The sequence below is a fragment of the Propithecus coquereli genome, unplaced genomic scaffold (genome assembly GCF_000956105.1).
Source record: "Propithecus coquereli isolate 6110/MARCELLA unplaced genomic scaffold, Pcoq_1.0 Scaffold773, whole genome shotgun sequence".
In the NCBI taxonomy this organism is placed as follows: domain Eukaryota; kingdom Metazoa; phylum Chordata; class Mammalia; order Primates; family Indriidae; genus Propithecus; species Propithecus coquereli.
The window spans coordinates 297145-313812 of record NW_012153874.1 but is presented as its reverse complement, the minus strand read 5'-3'; the positions used below and the strand labels follow the sequence as shown (position 1 = coordinate 313812).

At 45.4% G+C, this 16668-nt stretch overlaps 1 protein-coding gene across 2 annotated transcripts in view; it reads left to right on the top strand.

The window, feature by feature from the left end:
* The window catches only part of LAMA3 (laminin, alpha 3), a 252466-nt gene that overhangs the window by 142754 nt on the left and 93044 nt on the right, over nucleotides 1–16668 (top strand). For both annotated transcript variants that reach the window (XM_012662686.1, XM_012662685.1), the window contains exons 25-32: nucleotides 1674–1782; nucleotides 3441–3538; nucleotides 4423–4567; nucleotides 8368–8494; nucleotides 8569–8708; nucleotides 10910–11025; nucleotides 12170–12381; nucleotides 13317–13521. In XM_012662686.1, the coding sequence (XP_012518140.1) occupies nucleotides 1674–1782; nucleotides 3441–3538; nucleotides 4423–4567; nucleotides 8368–8494; nucleotides 8569–8708; nucleotides 10910–11025; nucleotides 12170–12381; nucleotides 13317–13521 (1152 nt within the window). The remainder of the gene's footprint in view (nucleotides 1–1673; nucleotides 1783–3440; nucleotides 3539–4422; nucleotides 4568–8367; nucleotides 8495–8568; nucleotides 8709–10909; nucleotides 11026–12169; nucleotides 12382–13316; nucleotides 13522–16668) is intronic.

Here is a 16668-nt window from a genome sequence, read left to right as displayed (position 1 = left end):
GGCTAAATTCCTGTCTCACAGCATATACAGTGGAGATGGCTAAGGGGACAGGGAGGAGATATTCATGATAATCCTGGTGACCCTCAGAATCATCTCAGAAGAGCTCTGAGAATATCCATGCCAAGGTGAGGAGTGATTTCAAAACCAAAGAAATAAAGGTCACCCTTACAGGATTCCGTGAATATTGTTTCATGACCGTTGTCTGAATGGAGTTATTGCGGGTGAACTGCATGTCACTCTGTAGATCATTTTGGCTCTGAACGTGACAACACCAAAGTTCTGCTTCACGAGTTTCTATCCTTAGAATCCCAGGATGGTATTGTATTAAACTATTGTATTTAACCATTCCCAGGAAAGTCCCATGGTATTTTTTTGCTAAAACACTTCCATTTCTCTTCCTTGCCTGTCATGTGGACAAGTGAAAATGAACAGACTACAAGTATGGGAGTCCAAAAAATATGGTACAATTGGAAAATATTTGACACATAAAAACCTATTTCAAATGACAGGCTCTTTCAACATTGCAGCATCTCCTGCTGAGGTTTCAACTTTCCCCAGCATTTCTCAAGTGAGTTCTAATGATGTTAAAAAATAATATTCTACCATAATAGCGGTGGTGGTAATAGAAACACCACTTTTCAAAATAGTGCTGTGGTAAATCAAATCTGATTTCCATAAGAAAGATAATCCTTAATGATTAAATCAATCCAGTTATTATTGTTAGTCTATTTCTCAGTAAGAATTAAATATAAGGATAAGGATAATGATAAATAAGTGAATTACTTAATATATTTAACTCCCAGGATTACGCTTGACTCCAAAAGGAATGTGTTTTAATGGATACACACACACACACACACACACACACATGCACACTCACAAAAGGGAAAGAAAAAATATATTAAGTTTCCAATATATGCCACAAATTGTGTTTGCCTCTTTATATTTTATCTCATTTTAATCCTCACCAAAAAAGTCACTGCCTAAATTACTACAAATATTTATCAGAGATGGCCATTTTGTTTTAATATGATGCTACTTCCAAATTATGTTTACAGACAGAAAATGCGCTATAGAATATGAAGTCAGAAATATACTAAAAAAAAACTTCCTTTATGAGTTTTACTGTCAGAGTAGTATTCTTTGATTTAAAACTGTGAACTTTTAAGTGTTTCTGAACTCTGTGTCTCACCTGATGTGATGGAGGGCAGGGACACCACTGGTAGAAATGAAGAAGGAAGAATGGTGAACAGACTGAGCTTTCAGAGGCAAATGCTGGGTGTCCCCCGACATCGAAGAAGGCCAGCCATGCTTACCGACTTGGCATGGGATGGTCACTGCAAGGCCAGTGGGTGACTTTAATTACAAATGCTCCTGAGAATACTGGCTGTATCTTAGAGATCTGCCATTACTGGCTCTGGGCCTCTATCTCTAGACGACTAAACCAAGTATTCCGTTAAGCCCAGTGGCAAATGAGAACGGCAGAGGGAAGGGTCTTTCCCCCACAGAGACTGTGGGCTGCATCCCTCTTCAACTCATCACGTGGAGAAATTCACTGTTGAAAATCCGGGTATAAATGGGAGGAACCAAAGAACAATCAGCCACCTCATAGGGAAGTGCAAAATGGGAGAGACTCTGGGACTCAGGCTAAGGAAACTCTTTCCCTCTTGCAGCTTCCTCTGCCGCAGCGCCGTGATTGACCGCACGAGCCGCATCGCCGTGTACGAGCTGTTAGCGGATGCAGACGTCCAGCTCAAGGCGCACACGGCCCAGTTCCTTCTGGTACGCTTCTGTTTTGCCTGTTGAGTTTTAGAAGCATTTTATTGATATCTGTATTTTTTAAAAGCTTTGGCCGGGATTACATCTATAAAATTATAAATGCAATCTATAAAACTAACCTGTGAAGAATTGCTAGTTTAATGTCTTTTCTTTCCATCTGGAACCTGACTTGTCCCTTTATTTGTTGGATCCTTTTTTGATACTGCCTCGTAGAGTTTAGTCATCAAGTTTAAACACATCTCACAAGTTCACATTTCATTAATTTTTATTCATTCCTACTATTATGAATAAAATATCTCATATTTCCTAGTTTGTTATTATTGCCAGAGTATAGAAAAGCCATTGGTTATTGTTTATTTTCTTTCCTGTTTTACTATTTTATTATCTCTATTAGCTTCTTGGTAAATTTCATCAAAATTTCAAAGTTTAAAATAACCTAATTTTTAAAAAAAACTCTATTTCAAAAAGAGTATTATTCAGTTAAGTAGATACATACTTAAGCATTAAAATACTGAGGATGGCAGGTTAAATGACCTTTGCGTCCTTCCTTGTAAGGCACAACTTGAACATTGAGAATTATGAAAAACAGAGGCAATGAGATCTGGCTAGGAAGGGGTGGCCAGGTTTACAATAAATCTCAGGGAATTTAAGATTATCTAAGGGTGAAGCAACTTCCTGTTACTGTTAATATTAAGCATGTATCACACCCAGGGAAATGCCAGGCCAGCCTGTACTAATGTGTTCTAAATATTTGTGGCTGACAGTATTAAAAACTTTGACCTTGCTCTTAAGAAGTAGCTGGAATTCAGTTTTTTAAAATTATCATTATAAAATTATAGTTCTTTTTTTAAATATAGAAATCCAAGTGAATCTAACCCCTTTGTCTTTGGAAATTATAATGGGGCTGAATTTTTATCATTTAAGCATAGGTTTGCCCTTTTTGAAAGAGTCCAATGTTAGTCAGAGTCAAGGCTGACCGAATACAAGCTCCATGAGGGCAGGAGCATTGTCTGTCTTGGACTTGGAAGACCCCCTAGTCTCAGTAGTGTTCAATAAAAATTTTTGTTGTTACTGGATAGCTTTGCAATCAAGCTGGTAATACATTTTTGATTTAAAATGAAATATATTGATAAATTAATGACTGAGATTCTTGCGAGACTCAAAAGCCAGCTCTGGAGACAGTTCCTTCAACAAAGTCCGAATGTGCCTGAGATACGAGTCATCCCATATTAGGAAGGGTCATGCGCAGCAGTGGCAGCCCTCTCTTTGAACAGCAGGCTCTCTGGCCACGTACCACATTTCCCCTCTTCCTGCCAAGGGTTCTGAAGAGCCAGCCTTGGCCCAGGAGAGAAAAAACAGGCACCAAAAGTTACTAAACAGAGTTGTTTCAGGACTTTCCTAGGATTTGGTTCTCAGTTCTGTTTATGTAATTATTCCAACAGCAATGTAGTCAGTGATCCTACCTAACAGTGAAAAGGATTCGTTGCACATACGATAGCATAGGACATTCCGTCCTGCAACATTCACTACTTTAAAGTAATGATTATGATTTTTCTGCATAAATTATTTATTTAATAGCTGTCTAAAAAGAGTGTGCTAGACCATGCCACTGATTTTGCTGATAACTGCGATGTGCCTTTTGCCTTGCATTTTCTCAATAGCATCAAATTTGTATCATACCCATTGAAGAATTCTCAACTGAATACGTGAGACCTCAAGTGCACTGCATTGCCAGTTATGGGCGATTTGCTAATCGAAGGTACTGTGTGTCCTTCCTCTCTCCCTGTTTGTGCTCTGAGGGATACTGTGATGCTTTTACCTTATACTTAACTTCAGAAATGATCATAAACCAAGGTGCTAAAGTCTGGTGATGGATTTAAAATAAAAAGCAAAGAAAAACCAGCTGAATAATTTAGCCCAGTGGTCTTTCCAGAATTCCATAAAATCAGGAAGCTGACACAGTAGCAGCTGGGGACGTGGATAAGCCCAGCTTTCAAGGGCTGGGACCCTGAGCCCTATTCTGAGCCCTGGAAAAGACTCATTTTGTCTCAATCCTTTAATCACTGTCTGCGGCTCTTCATTTGAAAAACCATGAAAGTAATGACCTATCTCACAACTATGTCATGAGAATGAGCTAACTAATGCTCACAGGGGTTTTGGTGAGGTTGTTTTGCTGTAGATTCAAAAACAATTTATAGACATGGGCATGAAATTCTGTGCTCATGGTTAGGATGATAGGAACCACCGAGACAATACAAATCTGGCTGTTGCTAAGAGAGATGCTGTTATTTTTTCTCTTTTATACAGTGTTATGTCAACATTTATGACAAGAGGTGAAGAATATTTTATTGCATTGATCTCATTTTAACAATTAATTTTAGTTCTGGAAAGGGAAGTCTCAGTAAGTTTCTTTCTAGCTTATTTACTTCAAAATTAGGATTTTCTTTCTGTTTTAGCTAGTTGTATTGTACAGGCAGCCGGAATACACTTGGCTAATGGACTACATGGGGTTACCCTTAGGTAAAGATCTCCAGAATCCTCTGGATCCTTTTGACCTTCCCATGGTTCTATGTGCAAAGTCTGTCTCTTCATTGATGGACAGTTGGTAGATTTTGGTTGATTTTAAAATATTCTACTTTTCAGTGCCACCTGTGTCTCCCAGGCCCACGAAACTCCTCCCATGGCATTAATTTTGGATGTCCCGAGGGGTGGTCCTGTCCCTCGTCTGCCCCAGGATCCTTCACCTTCTGCTGGTGTTGTGACTGGAGTCACCTTGAAGGCACCCCAGGTATGACTCCCCTCAAGGGTGCTGTTCCTAAACCAGGGGTTCTCCAAGTGTGGCCCCTGAAACAGCAGCATCCTCATCACTTGGGAACTTGTTAGGAGTGCAGATTCACAAGCCTCACCCCAGACCCACTAAATCAGAAGCTCTGGGGGTGGGGCCCAGCAATCTGTGTTTTAACGAACGCTCCCGGTGATTCTGATGCCCCTAAAGTTTGAGAACTTCCACTGTCTTTGGTGGAGAACCCCAGATATGCAGGTGTCTGGTTAATCCTGCCTGTGACCACCCCAGCCTGATGCATGCTTTCACTCATGAGCTCTGTCCACATGATCCACATTTTATCATTTGGCAATTTGTCAGGCCTCACGTCGTGAGACCTCATGTTTATGTGGGCTGCTGCTGCTTGACGTTGTTGAGTTTGTTAGTTTTCTTCCCAGGTTGGATCGTAAGGCTTTTAGAATAGTGGCTGATAAATGTCCTTATATGCCCCACTGCACCAACGTAGTACCTTGCAGCAGGAAATTCTCAATGAATGTTTGTTGATTAATCAGCTAGAGTGTGAAGGCGAAATATTATAACGAATTTTTTCACTGTAAACTACAAAATCACAGGGCTTTCTCAGTTCTGGATTATGGAAATACACTTAGTGTTCTGATATTAAAGGTTGACTATCCGTTATCCAACATGTTTGGGATGAGAAGTGTTTTATATTTTGAATTTTTTCAGATTTTGGAATATTTATGTTATACTTACCAGTTGAGAATTTCTAATCCAAAAATCCCAAATACTCCAATTAGCATTTCATTTGAACACCATGTTGACGCTCAAGAAGTTCTGGATTTTGGAGTATTTTGGATTTTGGTTGTTTAGATTAGGGATACTCAACCTGTATTAAGTCCTTGTAATCCCAAAGATGGTTCATGTCAGTTCACATTGCACTGAGTTTAGAAGTTAACAAGATCTGAGGGATAAAATTGATTAAGGTCCCATATAGGGAAAGTGGCCTGGAATAGTGGGGGGAGATGAATTGAAAGCAAGGTGCCAGAGTCAAGTTCTCATCTAAAAGGTGAGGATGATCTTTTGTTGTTATTGTTGTGTTGTTGTTGTTGTTGTAGTAGTTTTTGGAAGGATAAGGGATTTATTATTCACACAGGGAAGCTTTCTGGGGGGAGCAGGGCTCACACCCTAGCTGGAGCAAAAGGAGGACCATGCTCTCTGTTCTTTACTGTGTCTGGTGGGCATGGAGGGAGGGCTGGGCAGTCCAGGGAGGACTCCCTCTCCCATGGGAGTTGTGTGGTTTGAACTCCTCACCCCTGCCTAGGGAGGGAGGGGCTTTCTTATCAGCTTGTCCAGTGTGGGGCAGAAGGCAGGAGGGAGTAATGGGGCTTGACAACTGTCAGTGGGCAAACATCAAAAATAGAGTTGGGCCAGGTGTGGTGGCTCATGCCTGTAATCCCAGAACTTTGAGAGGCCCAGGTGGGAGGATCACTTGAGGCCAGGAGTTCGAGACCAGCCTGAGCAATATGGTAAGACGTTGTCTCTACAAAAAAATAAAAAAATTAGTCAGGTGTGGTGTGTCATGCACCTATATTCCTAGCTACTCAGGAGGCTGAGGCAGGAGGATCACTTGAGCCCAGGAGTTTGAGGCTGCAGTGAGCTATGATCATACCACTGCACTCTAGCCTGGGCAACAGAGCAAGACCCTATTTCCAAAAGAGAAAGAAAAAATGGAGTCAAGCTCTTTATTACATAGTTATTATGAGTAGTACTGCTATGAACATTCTTGTACAGCCTTTTGGCAAAATATATGCATTTCTGTTGGATATGTACTCAGGAGTGCAACTGCTGAGTTATATGTTTGACTTTGATAAATATTAGGTTGGTGCAAAAGTAATTGAAAGTTTTATCTTTGTTGAAATTTGCCATTTGATGTTGGAATAGATTCTTAAATAAATGTGGTTATGTTATACATCACTTTAATGAGCATTTCTCACTTTATTTTTTTTGCTAATGACTTATTACTTGCTGTTTATTTTATATTTATTTTATACTATGGAAATGATGTTAAGCAAAAAGCAAATTCGAGCGATTTTTTTATTCGAGTTCAAAATGGGTCGTAAAGCAGTGGAGGCAACTTGCAACATTAACAACGCATTTGGAACTGCTAACGAATGTACCATGCAGTGGTGGTTCAAGAAGTTTTGCAAAGGAGATGAGAGCCTTGAAGATGAGGAGTGCAGTGACCGGCCATTGGAAGTTGACAACGACCAATTGAGAGCAATCTTCGAAGCTGATCCTCTTACAACCACACGAGAAGTTGCCAAAGAACTCAATGTCAACCATTCTATGGTCAGTTGTTCAGCATTTGAAGCAAATTGGAAAGGTGAAAAAGCTTGATAAATGGGAGCCCCATGAGCTGACCGAAAATCAAAAAAATCGTCGTTTTGAAGTGTCGCCTTCTCTTCCTGTATGCAACAACGAACCATTTCTTGATCAGATTGTGACTTGCAAAGAAAAATGGATTGAATACAACCACCAGCGACCACCAGCTCAGTGGCTGGATGGAGAAGAAGCTCCAAAGCACTTCCCAAAGCCAAGCTTGCACCCACAAAAGGTCATGGTCACTGTTTGGTGGTCTGCTGCCGGTCTGATCCACTACGGCTTTCTGAATCCCAGTGAAACTGTTACATCTGAGCAGTGTGCTCAGCAAATCAATGAGATGCACCAAACACTGCAAAGCCTGCAGCTGGCATTGGTCAACAGAAAAGGCCCAATTCTCCACAACAAGGCCAGACCGCACGTCGCACAACCAGTGCTTCAAAAGTTGAACGAATTGGGGTACGCAGTTTTGCCTCATCCACCATATTCACCTGACCTCTCACCAACCGACTACCGCTTCTTCAAACATCTCTACAACATTTTGCAGGGAAAACGCTTCCACAAGTAGCAGGATGCAGAAAATACTTTCCCAGAGTTCCTTGAATCCCAAAGCATGGATTTTTATGCTACAGGAATAAACAAACTTACTTCTTGTTGGCAAAAATGTGTTGATTGGGGCCGGGTGCGGTGGCTCACACCTGTAATCCTAGCACTCTGGGAGGCCGAGGTGGGCCTGATTGTTTGCGCTCAGGAGTTTGAGACCAGCCTGAGCAAGAGCGAGACCCCGTCTCTACCAAAAATAGAAAGAAATTAATTGGACAGCTAAAAATATATAGAAAAAAATTAGCTGGGCATGGTGGCGCTTGCCTGTAGTCCCAGCTACTCGGGAGGCTGAGGCAGTAGGATTGCTTGAGCCCAGGAGTTTGAGGTTGCTGTGAGCTAGGATGACGCCACGGCACTCTAGCCCGGGCAACAAAGTGAGACTCTGTCTCAAAAAAAAAAAAAATAATGTGTTGATTGTAATGGCTCCTATTTTGATTAATAAAGATGTGCTTGAGCCTTGTTATGCTTTAAAATTCATGTCCAAAATAGCAGTTACTTTTGCACCAAACTATGCTACCAAACAGTTGTCCAACAAGATGTACCAAATTGCCCTCTCCAACAACATTTGTGGTTGTTCCACAGTTTGTTTACCCCTTCTACGGGGTGAGAGATATTTGGTTTGTTTCCAGTTTTTGTGATTACAAGTACATCTGCTATAAACATACATGTGAAAATTTCTGTGTGAATATAGATTGTCATTTCACTTAGATAAGTACCTAGGTCGTTTTGTCCTTTAATCTTTAAATACTCTGTGATTCCAATTATTCTTAGCTCTTCAGCTTGAGGTTTTTGTTTTTGTTTTTTTTCTCCTTTTTTCCTCTTAGAATGAAGTGACCCTGAGAGGACTGGTACCACACCTGGGCCGATACATCTTCGTCATCCACTTTCATCAAGCGGCACATCCGACGTTTCCCGCACAGGTGTCGGTGGATGGAGGGCGGCCGCGGTCAGGTGAGCTCAGGTCCCGCTAGCCTGCCCGCCGCATTCTCGTAGTCATGTGACAGGAAGTCCTCTCTCTCTCCCAGGTTCCTTCCAGGCCTCTTTCTGCCCCCATGTACTTGGCTGCCGGGATCAAGTGGTCTCCGAAGGCCAGGTGGAGTTTGACATCTCAGAGCCTGAGGTGGCCGTGACTGTGAAGGTTCCGGAAGGAAAGTCCTTAGTTCTGGTGCGTTCTGCTTGTGCCTCAACTTGCTTCTCCCATGGCTGCCTTGGTCAGCCATTCTTTGTGCCTGTGTGGCTCATGGTCATAATTCCTCCAAGGAGTTGAAGTCAAATATATAGAAAAATGTTTAAATTTTACAGTATCTTTTACCAAAAAAAGAAGGAAAAAACCACGTGATAATTAAAGTCCAGGGAAATGGGATTGATCGAGAGCGAGTGTCTCTCCTCTCCACTGGCCCCTGCTCATGCCTCACCTGGCTGGTCTCTCTCGGAAGCATCTAACACTCCTTTCTTTTGGCTTCTACATGTGTTTTCTCAGTTTTCTCCCACTATTTCTAGTGCTTCCTCGGTGGTTTCTCTTTTCCCCTGTCTCCGTATGTAGAGTTCCCTCGAGTTCAACACTGAACTCCTTGTATTTTTTCTTTGTGGATACGTCACCTGCACCCATTAATGCTGTCCTCTCCTCTGTGGGAAGGACGCCCAGATCTGTAAATTCCTTTCTGATCTTTCCAGAACTCCAGGCCCAGTGTGTGACCGCCTGCTGTGTACCTGCACAGCTAGAGACTGCACAGCGCCTCACACGCAGCCTGCTCCCTGCTCCTGGTGCGCCCCACCCTGTTCACTACCATGATGATGGGACCCAGCACCAGGGGTCTCACTGAGCCCTCTTCTCCACCTGCTCTGCTACCACAGCCTGGCACCATGTGCCATGGGTGCACCTCTGCCACGTCTCTTTCAAGCATCTCTTCCGTTCTGGTTCCATCGTTCTCCTTGATCCTCCTCGCAGACAGGCGGGGCCAACCACCTGCCATGGTCTCTCTTATTCCGTCCCATCTCCATGTCTTGGCAGTGACCTACCTGATCGAAGAGCTCAGAGCATGCCATGCGACTCCCCACCACTGATGGGATACTGTTCGTGTGCTTCCCTCGGATCCACATGCTTCACTCTGGCATTCAGGGCCCTCACAACCTCTGTCTAATTCATCATTCATTCTCCTCTCCTGTCATTCCTCTGCTCCAGGGCTCCCTTCTCTGGCCATGCTAACCCATGCTCAAGCCCGTGGATATGCCATTTCCTCTCACGCCACCAGGCTTTCTCACGCTGTCCCTTTTTCTAACACTTCGGCCCACTTCTCTATCTGGAGAAATCCTGCTGACCTATGCACCCAGCTCAGAATTAATTCATCTTCTCTGCAAAGCCTTCCAGGGAGCCAGGCACCATTGCCCAGGCCCTGCCCTGGTGCCCTCCAGTTCTGTGCTGTGCCTCCTCGGCCCTCTGAGGATGTCATCTTCCTGGGAGCAGGGTCCTGACTAGTCATTTTACATCTCGTGTGCCTGGAACACTGCCTTAAACATGAGGCTTTGCAAATGTTTATTGCATTGAATATCATGAGGGCAGTAAACTCTCTGTGAGCCGTAAGCTGGTGTGCAGTTGATGAAGATGTTTGAAAATTTCTGCAGCATTTGCTATAGACATAGTCTGATTTACACAGGTAGAGGGAACCAAGTAGTACTTTTAAAGACTGGGGCTGCAGTTATTCATGATAGAGTACCAGGTATGATGTAAACTTCAAAAGCAAGCCAGGGCATTGTTCCTGCCTCTTCAGTTTGCTCACCTTTAAAAATATAAAACAGCAATACCTAGAGATACAGGGGACTCCCAGGCATGGGTCACAAAGGCCCTGCTTAACCCCAGGTCCCCAACCCAGCCAGTGCTGAGGGTTGCTGTTTCTCTGAGCAGGTCAGGGGTCTGCTTAGGTGCTCACTGCTGTCTGCGCAGCAGTGTGGATTGAGCCTCTAACCCTGGCTTGTGTTTGCGCTTGTGCTTTCATAAATTCTGATTCATTTGGCCTTGGACTTAATAATAGAGAGCATTGCTCTTGGTGAAGAGAAAGTCCAGGTTGAGTATTCCTTATCTGAAATGCTTAGGACCAGAAGTGTTTTGGATTTTCATATTTTGGAAATATTTGTGTTATTCTTACAGGTTGAACGTCCTTGATTTGAAAATCTGAAATCTGAAATGCTCCAAGGAACGTTTCTTGTGAGCATGACCTTTGAGCATCATGTCGGCGCTCAAAAAGTTTCAGATTTTGAAGCATTTTGGATTTTGAATTTTTGGATTAGGGCTGCTCAGCCTACATGCTGAGTAGCCTTAGGTGTGCCTGTCATTGGAAATCCAAAGGCATGCTGATGGGTTTCTTTTAGGTCCGAGTTCTAGTGGTGCCTGCAGAGACTCATGACTACCAAATACATCACAAAAAATCAGTGGACAAGTCATTGGAGTTTATCACCAATTGTGGAGGAAACAGTTTTTATATTGAGTAAGTGTTCCTCTGTGGGGAGGCTCTGGAATGCATGGGGCACTCCCACATTCCTGATGAGAGCGAGGCCCAGGGAGGGGCTGGCCCTTGGTTCTGTCTTCTTCCTCTCACCACCCAAGGGAGTGGCAGTGAGTCTGGGTCAGGGGAGGAAGACACTTCCTGTGCACTGGCCATCCTCCGACAGACCTCACCATGCGCCATCTGGGAACAGGGACCGCCCTCAACTTTGAACTCAATGGAGGTCCTCCCTCCAGGCTGGATTCGGGGGCTGATTAGGAGTTTCTCTTCCTCCTTGCTGTTTCCTGTTTCCCTGGAAGATTCCTGAAAGACACAAAACAAGGCGGCCTCCATTGGGAAAGACTTCAGTCCCACTCCCCCTTGGCCATCTGACTAGTGGGGAGTGTCCAGAGACACGACCTCCCTGCCATCTCTTCATGCACCCATGAAGGCCAAGAGCTGGGGCAGCCCTGAGCATCAGCTCCTGCTGTTCTCTTCTGAGGAACCACTGCCCCTGGCCCCTCGCAGGTTTCCTGGGGCACCCAGGGGCTCTGGGGGCCCTGGGAGACAGCCGCCTCCAGTGTGGCGGATCTTCAGAGCAAAGGCTCTGACAGCTGTGGCTTAGGGCCTGCTCAGCCACGCCAGAGCTCTGCAGCCTTGGGAACTCGCTCAGCTTCCAGGAGCCTCAGTTGTCTTATCTGTGAATTGGGGCTTGGGCCCAATAGGTTGGGAGGTCATGTGAGGTGTAGAGAAGGCCTCCGGCACACGACATTGAATGAATGTTGGTGATTCTCCTCTTCATTATCTTTGGTTGAGTTTTATTATTACATGTACAGGTGTATTTTTTGGGGGTAGATGCTTTATTGAGGTATAATTCACACACCATAGAGTTCATCTTTTAGGTGTATTTTCACCCTTTTATTCCAGCCACCTAAGTTCCCCCTGACCAGTCCTGTGATGTCTCCTCCTGCGGGGGACACATGGGCTGAGTCCGGGTGGGGTGTCTTCCCACTGTTCCCAGACTGCAGAGCCCCGAACCCCTCCCAAAGTCACTGCTGGTGGAGCAGGTGGTGCAGGGAAGGTTGGAACCGTTCCAGGCACACCTCCCAGGGCATCACCACGACTCGACTCGTTTCTGTCTCCACAGCCCCCAGACGGCCTCCGAATTCTGTAAGAATTCTGCCAGGTCCCTGGTGGCCTTTTACCACAAGGGTGCGCTTCCTTGTGAGTGCCACCCTGCTGGGGCCATCAGCCATCCCTGCAGCCCTGAGGGTGGGCAGTGCCAGTGCGGGCCCAACGTCATTGGGCGGCAGTGCACCCGCTGTGCCCCGGGCCACTACGGATTCCCACGCTGCAAGCGTAAGTGCACGTCCTGGGCTCCCGAGATCTTCTCTGGTCCTGTGTGGAAGATGCCCATCTGGGCAGATGCTCATTCTAGACTTTCTCTGTGCTGGATACTCAGCTGGAGAGCTGTGCAATGCAGAATCTGGTTCAGGAGATGTGGGCGGGGGCCTGAGACTCTGCATTTCTAATAAACACCCAGGTGATGCCTATGTTACTGGTCCATGGACCACAATCTGAGTAGCAAGGTCCTAGAAGATAAGTGTTTGTGACTCCCAGGCCGTGTGAACTATACATTTGGCAAAGCAGGTGAGTATAAATAGTCTTACACGTCAGAGTCTTGGACAGCTCAGTCCCTTACAGTGGAAGCCCAGCCAAAACTCAGTTGAGATAGGAGAGCCGGGGTCACACAGGTGTCCTACTCACATGAGAGGCCCTCCGACCTTTGTCTAAGAACTTTCCTGTGGCCCGAGGTGTAGGGTGCCCACTTTATGTGGTAGCAGTGAGGAATGCAGAGTCCCCATGTGGCGACCACCCTTTGCCTGTACGAGGGAACGGGGGCCCTGCTGCTGCGTCCTGCCCTGACCCGGGGCTCTGGACCCACAGTGCACTGGGGTGATGTGGATGTAGAGCCACTTCAGGGAGCCCGTGAGCATGCCCCTACCTACTTCCAGAACCCCCTGGTGGACAGAAGCCCCACATTAAGATGGCACACGGCGGCCCTTGGTTGGCTCCTTGGAGTATCCATCCTGGAGCCAGTCGGTCCAGCTGTGCCTCATTCTGCATCCACACGCTGTATCTAGGGGTTTTGGCCTCAAGAAATGGGCCTTTCAGATCAAAACCTTTCTCCCAGACCTCTTGGAAGCTTCTGGAAATTCTGGCAGTAGGTGCAGTCCTACTGGAGACCAGGCGGCATCTAGCCCTCACATGGTGTCTCTTTATTCCTTGGCCAGCGTGCAACTGTGGCCGGCGCCTCTGTGAAGAGATGACGGGGCAGTGCCTCTGCCCTCCCCACACGGTCAGGCCCCAGTGTGAGGCGTGCGAGGCGCACTCCTTCAGCTTCCACCCGCTGGCTGGCTGTGAAGGCTGCAACTGTTCCAGGAGGGGAACCGTCGGGGCTGCCACCCCACAGTGTGACCGGGACAGTGGGCAGTGCAGGTGAGCTCTGGTGGAGTAGCCTGCCGGGTCCCATCACAGGGGTGGGGCATAAGATGCCATCTGTCCACACTGGCTGTGATCACTTCCCATTCCCCACTTGTCCAGGAGTGCCTGGTGTTCACCTGGGGGTGAGCTTCCCAGTCAGGATGTGTTGCAGTGGGTGGAGGGATTGGTCCCCTCAGGCTCAGGGTAGCCAGACAGAGTCTGGGTGGGCGGATCACCAGCTGCCCTGGCCAGAAGCAGCCTTGCCCATTTACCCCAGTGTGTTGTCACGATAGGATCGCGTTCCCTGTGTGCCACGATGCAAAAGGTGGGGAGGTGCTCCACATGCGTAATTAAGTTATCAGTGTCCTCTACTGTGAGGCCTGGTGGTGAGCACCTGTCCATCTGTGCGCGTTGGCTCCAAGCCCTCATCTAGGGTTAGCTGGCAGTGTGTTGAGGACAGTGAATGACAGTCTACAATCCTTGGGCTGGAAGGGGAGCTGAGGCCTCCACAGTGGGCCTTGGTTAGGAGTGGGAAGGGAGGCTGGGTGGCAGGATACGCACTGGGGAGCCTGAGCTCAGGGTCGGGGGACTGCCCTTGGAGGACCATTGAGGAGTCCAGTGCATGAAGCCAAAAGACAAGTGGCTCAAGCAGATGCTGTGCTGCTCAGCGGTTTGGTTCCCGGCCTTAGCCCTGCACTGGGAGGTGGAGGCCCGTGTCTCGTGCATGGTTCCAGGTGATGAGCCTGATCCCTGCAGGGCCAGACAGTGGCTGTAGGGGCAAAGGCCAGGATTCAGTTCCTGGAAGAACAGGCTGGTAAGAATTAGACTGGGGGTCATATGACGGGAACACTGAGCCAGAGCTTCCGGGGTCCAGGCCAGTATGGCAGTATACAGGGGAAAGCGTGAGGTTCACCGTCCAACCTACACCTCAGCATAGAGGTGCAGCCCAGGCACATGGACATTACTGGGGCTGTGGCCTGTGATTTGGTGTGAGAACCAAGAGGGGCTGTAGCTGCTGGTGACGGGCCTCAGTGACCCCAGCTTGAGGGCAGATGCGTTAGTTGCCTACGGCTGCTGTAACAAATGACCACAAAGTGCGTGGCTTAAAATGACAGAAATTTGTTCTCTCACATTTCTGGAGTCAGCAGGGCTGGCTCCTTCTGGAGGCCTTGGGAAGGATCTGTTCCATGCCTGTCTCTTAGCTCCTGGTGAGGCTGATATTCCTTGGGTTTCCTCGTCTTGTGGCTGCATCACTCCAGTCTCTGCTTCCATCCTCACATGCTGTTGTCCCTGTGTGTCTCTGTCCTCACGTGGTGTTCCCTCTGTGTGTGTCTGTGTCTCTTCTCATTTTCTTATAAGGACACCTATCAGACTGGCTTAGGGCCCACCTTACTGTGGTATAACCTCATCTTAACTTGATTACATCTGCAAAGACCCTATTTCCAAACAAGGTCACATTCTCAGGCACTGGGGTGTAGGGCTTGGACATATCTTTGGGGGAGGCACCATTCGACTCTCTATAGCAGTGGTGTTCACTTTTCCTACGGATGGGCCTTAACCACGCCTTGAGCTGCTGCCTGGTGCCTACCAACTCTTTTCTACTACTGGGACCTTGTAAGGAAGCTGGGAGAAAACCCTGAGTTACAGAACATTCTGAGTCTTTAAAACCACAGGTGTGAGTCCTGCTTGAGTCAACTCAGTTGCTCAGGGACCAGATGTGGGTCCCTGAGGGCATACCCATGTCATCATAGGAAGCAAAGGAGCCAAGAGGGATGAAGAGAAGCAGGAGAATTCACTGTCTCAGAACTAGTGGGAGGGAGTTTTAAAAGGGACTAGTTTGTCGACTGGCTAAGTCACTGCAAACAGAACTTCACGCATAGTTTCTCAAGGCCGTCGCCACAGAAAAAGAAAACCAAGAATGTTATACAATTTTTAACATCAGTTAAGGCAGCAGGAGGTAATGGATAGATTTACCATAGGGTTTTATGTAAAAACTCTAAGGAGTTTTGAACAAACCTTCACTGCCAATGACAATTTAATAGCTTGGAAAATTCCTTGCTCAGGACTGCCGCATGCCTACAGTTTTGTCCAAACCTGAAAGCATCAACAGGAATGGAATCTTATTGACTTGTATCACACTTAAACCAAGACGTGAAATTGTTTACTTTGACATTACCAAAGAGACTGTAATAACCTAATGGGATAACATATCTATGCATGATCAAAGTGGATTTGTCATAGAAGGGCCTTGGTAGATAATGTAAGAAAAACTTTCAGTTTATTACATTACTATAAATTGCACAAATTGTCCATGATAATTCCAGTGTAAATAGTGGAAAGGCTTTTGATTGCCTAAAAGGATGATTTCTTTATAAAATGTTAGAGAAAAGGCTGCTTTTTCTCCCCCAGAAATTTCCTAATGCAGAGTATGTTTAAATAAACCTAAAGCTCAGTGAAAGAACTAACCAGAGATACCCGGAATTTTCATAAATAGAAAAACATATCCTTTTTCAATTATACAACCAACTCTTTTGCAGTTGTACAAATTATCACAAATTACAAAGCTGAAAACTTGGAATTTTCAAATTGAACTTGACTACTTACACGTGTTCAAATCTTATTCACTAAAAGAAAATCAAACTGATATAAATATTAATCTACTTTAAAATGAATTATGAAAATAATTCCAGAAACCCACAACACTCAGTCTTTACTTAATTAAAATTGGTGTTGTAACTTTAGAGACAATTGGGAATAAATTAAGATGGAACCATAAAATTGAGTTCTCAACTCACCTTTTTCATGTCCCAGCTAGGAGACTTGGGCCAAGTCATTTTGCTTTCCTGGGTCTCAGTTTCTGAATCTGTAAAGTGAAGTTAAATAAAATCATCTCCAACGTCCCATCTAAATTTAAAATTCTGATTCTATTTCTTCTTCAATCTCTGATTGTATCACAGACAATATTGCAAGATTATATTGTATAAATACCAAAAGGTCTATTATTTTGGCCAACCCTGTTAGATCAAGATCATAAAGATACTTATCGTGATGAAAATTTCGTTTTTATAGCAACACAAAACAACAAATATATATATTTAATCGAATATAATAGGGATGAATAAGTTTGTATATGCTTTTAATAAGGGAAGATGTATGCCATCA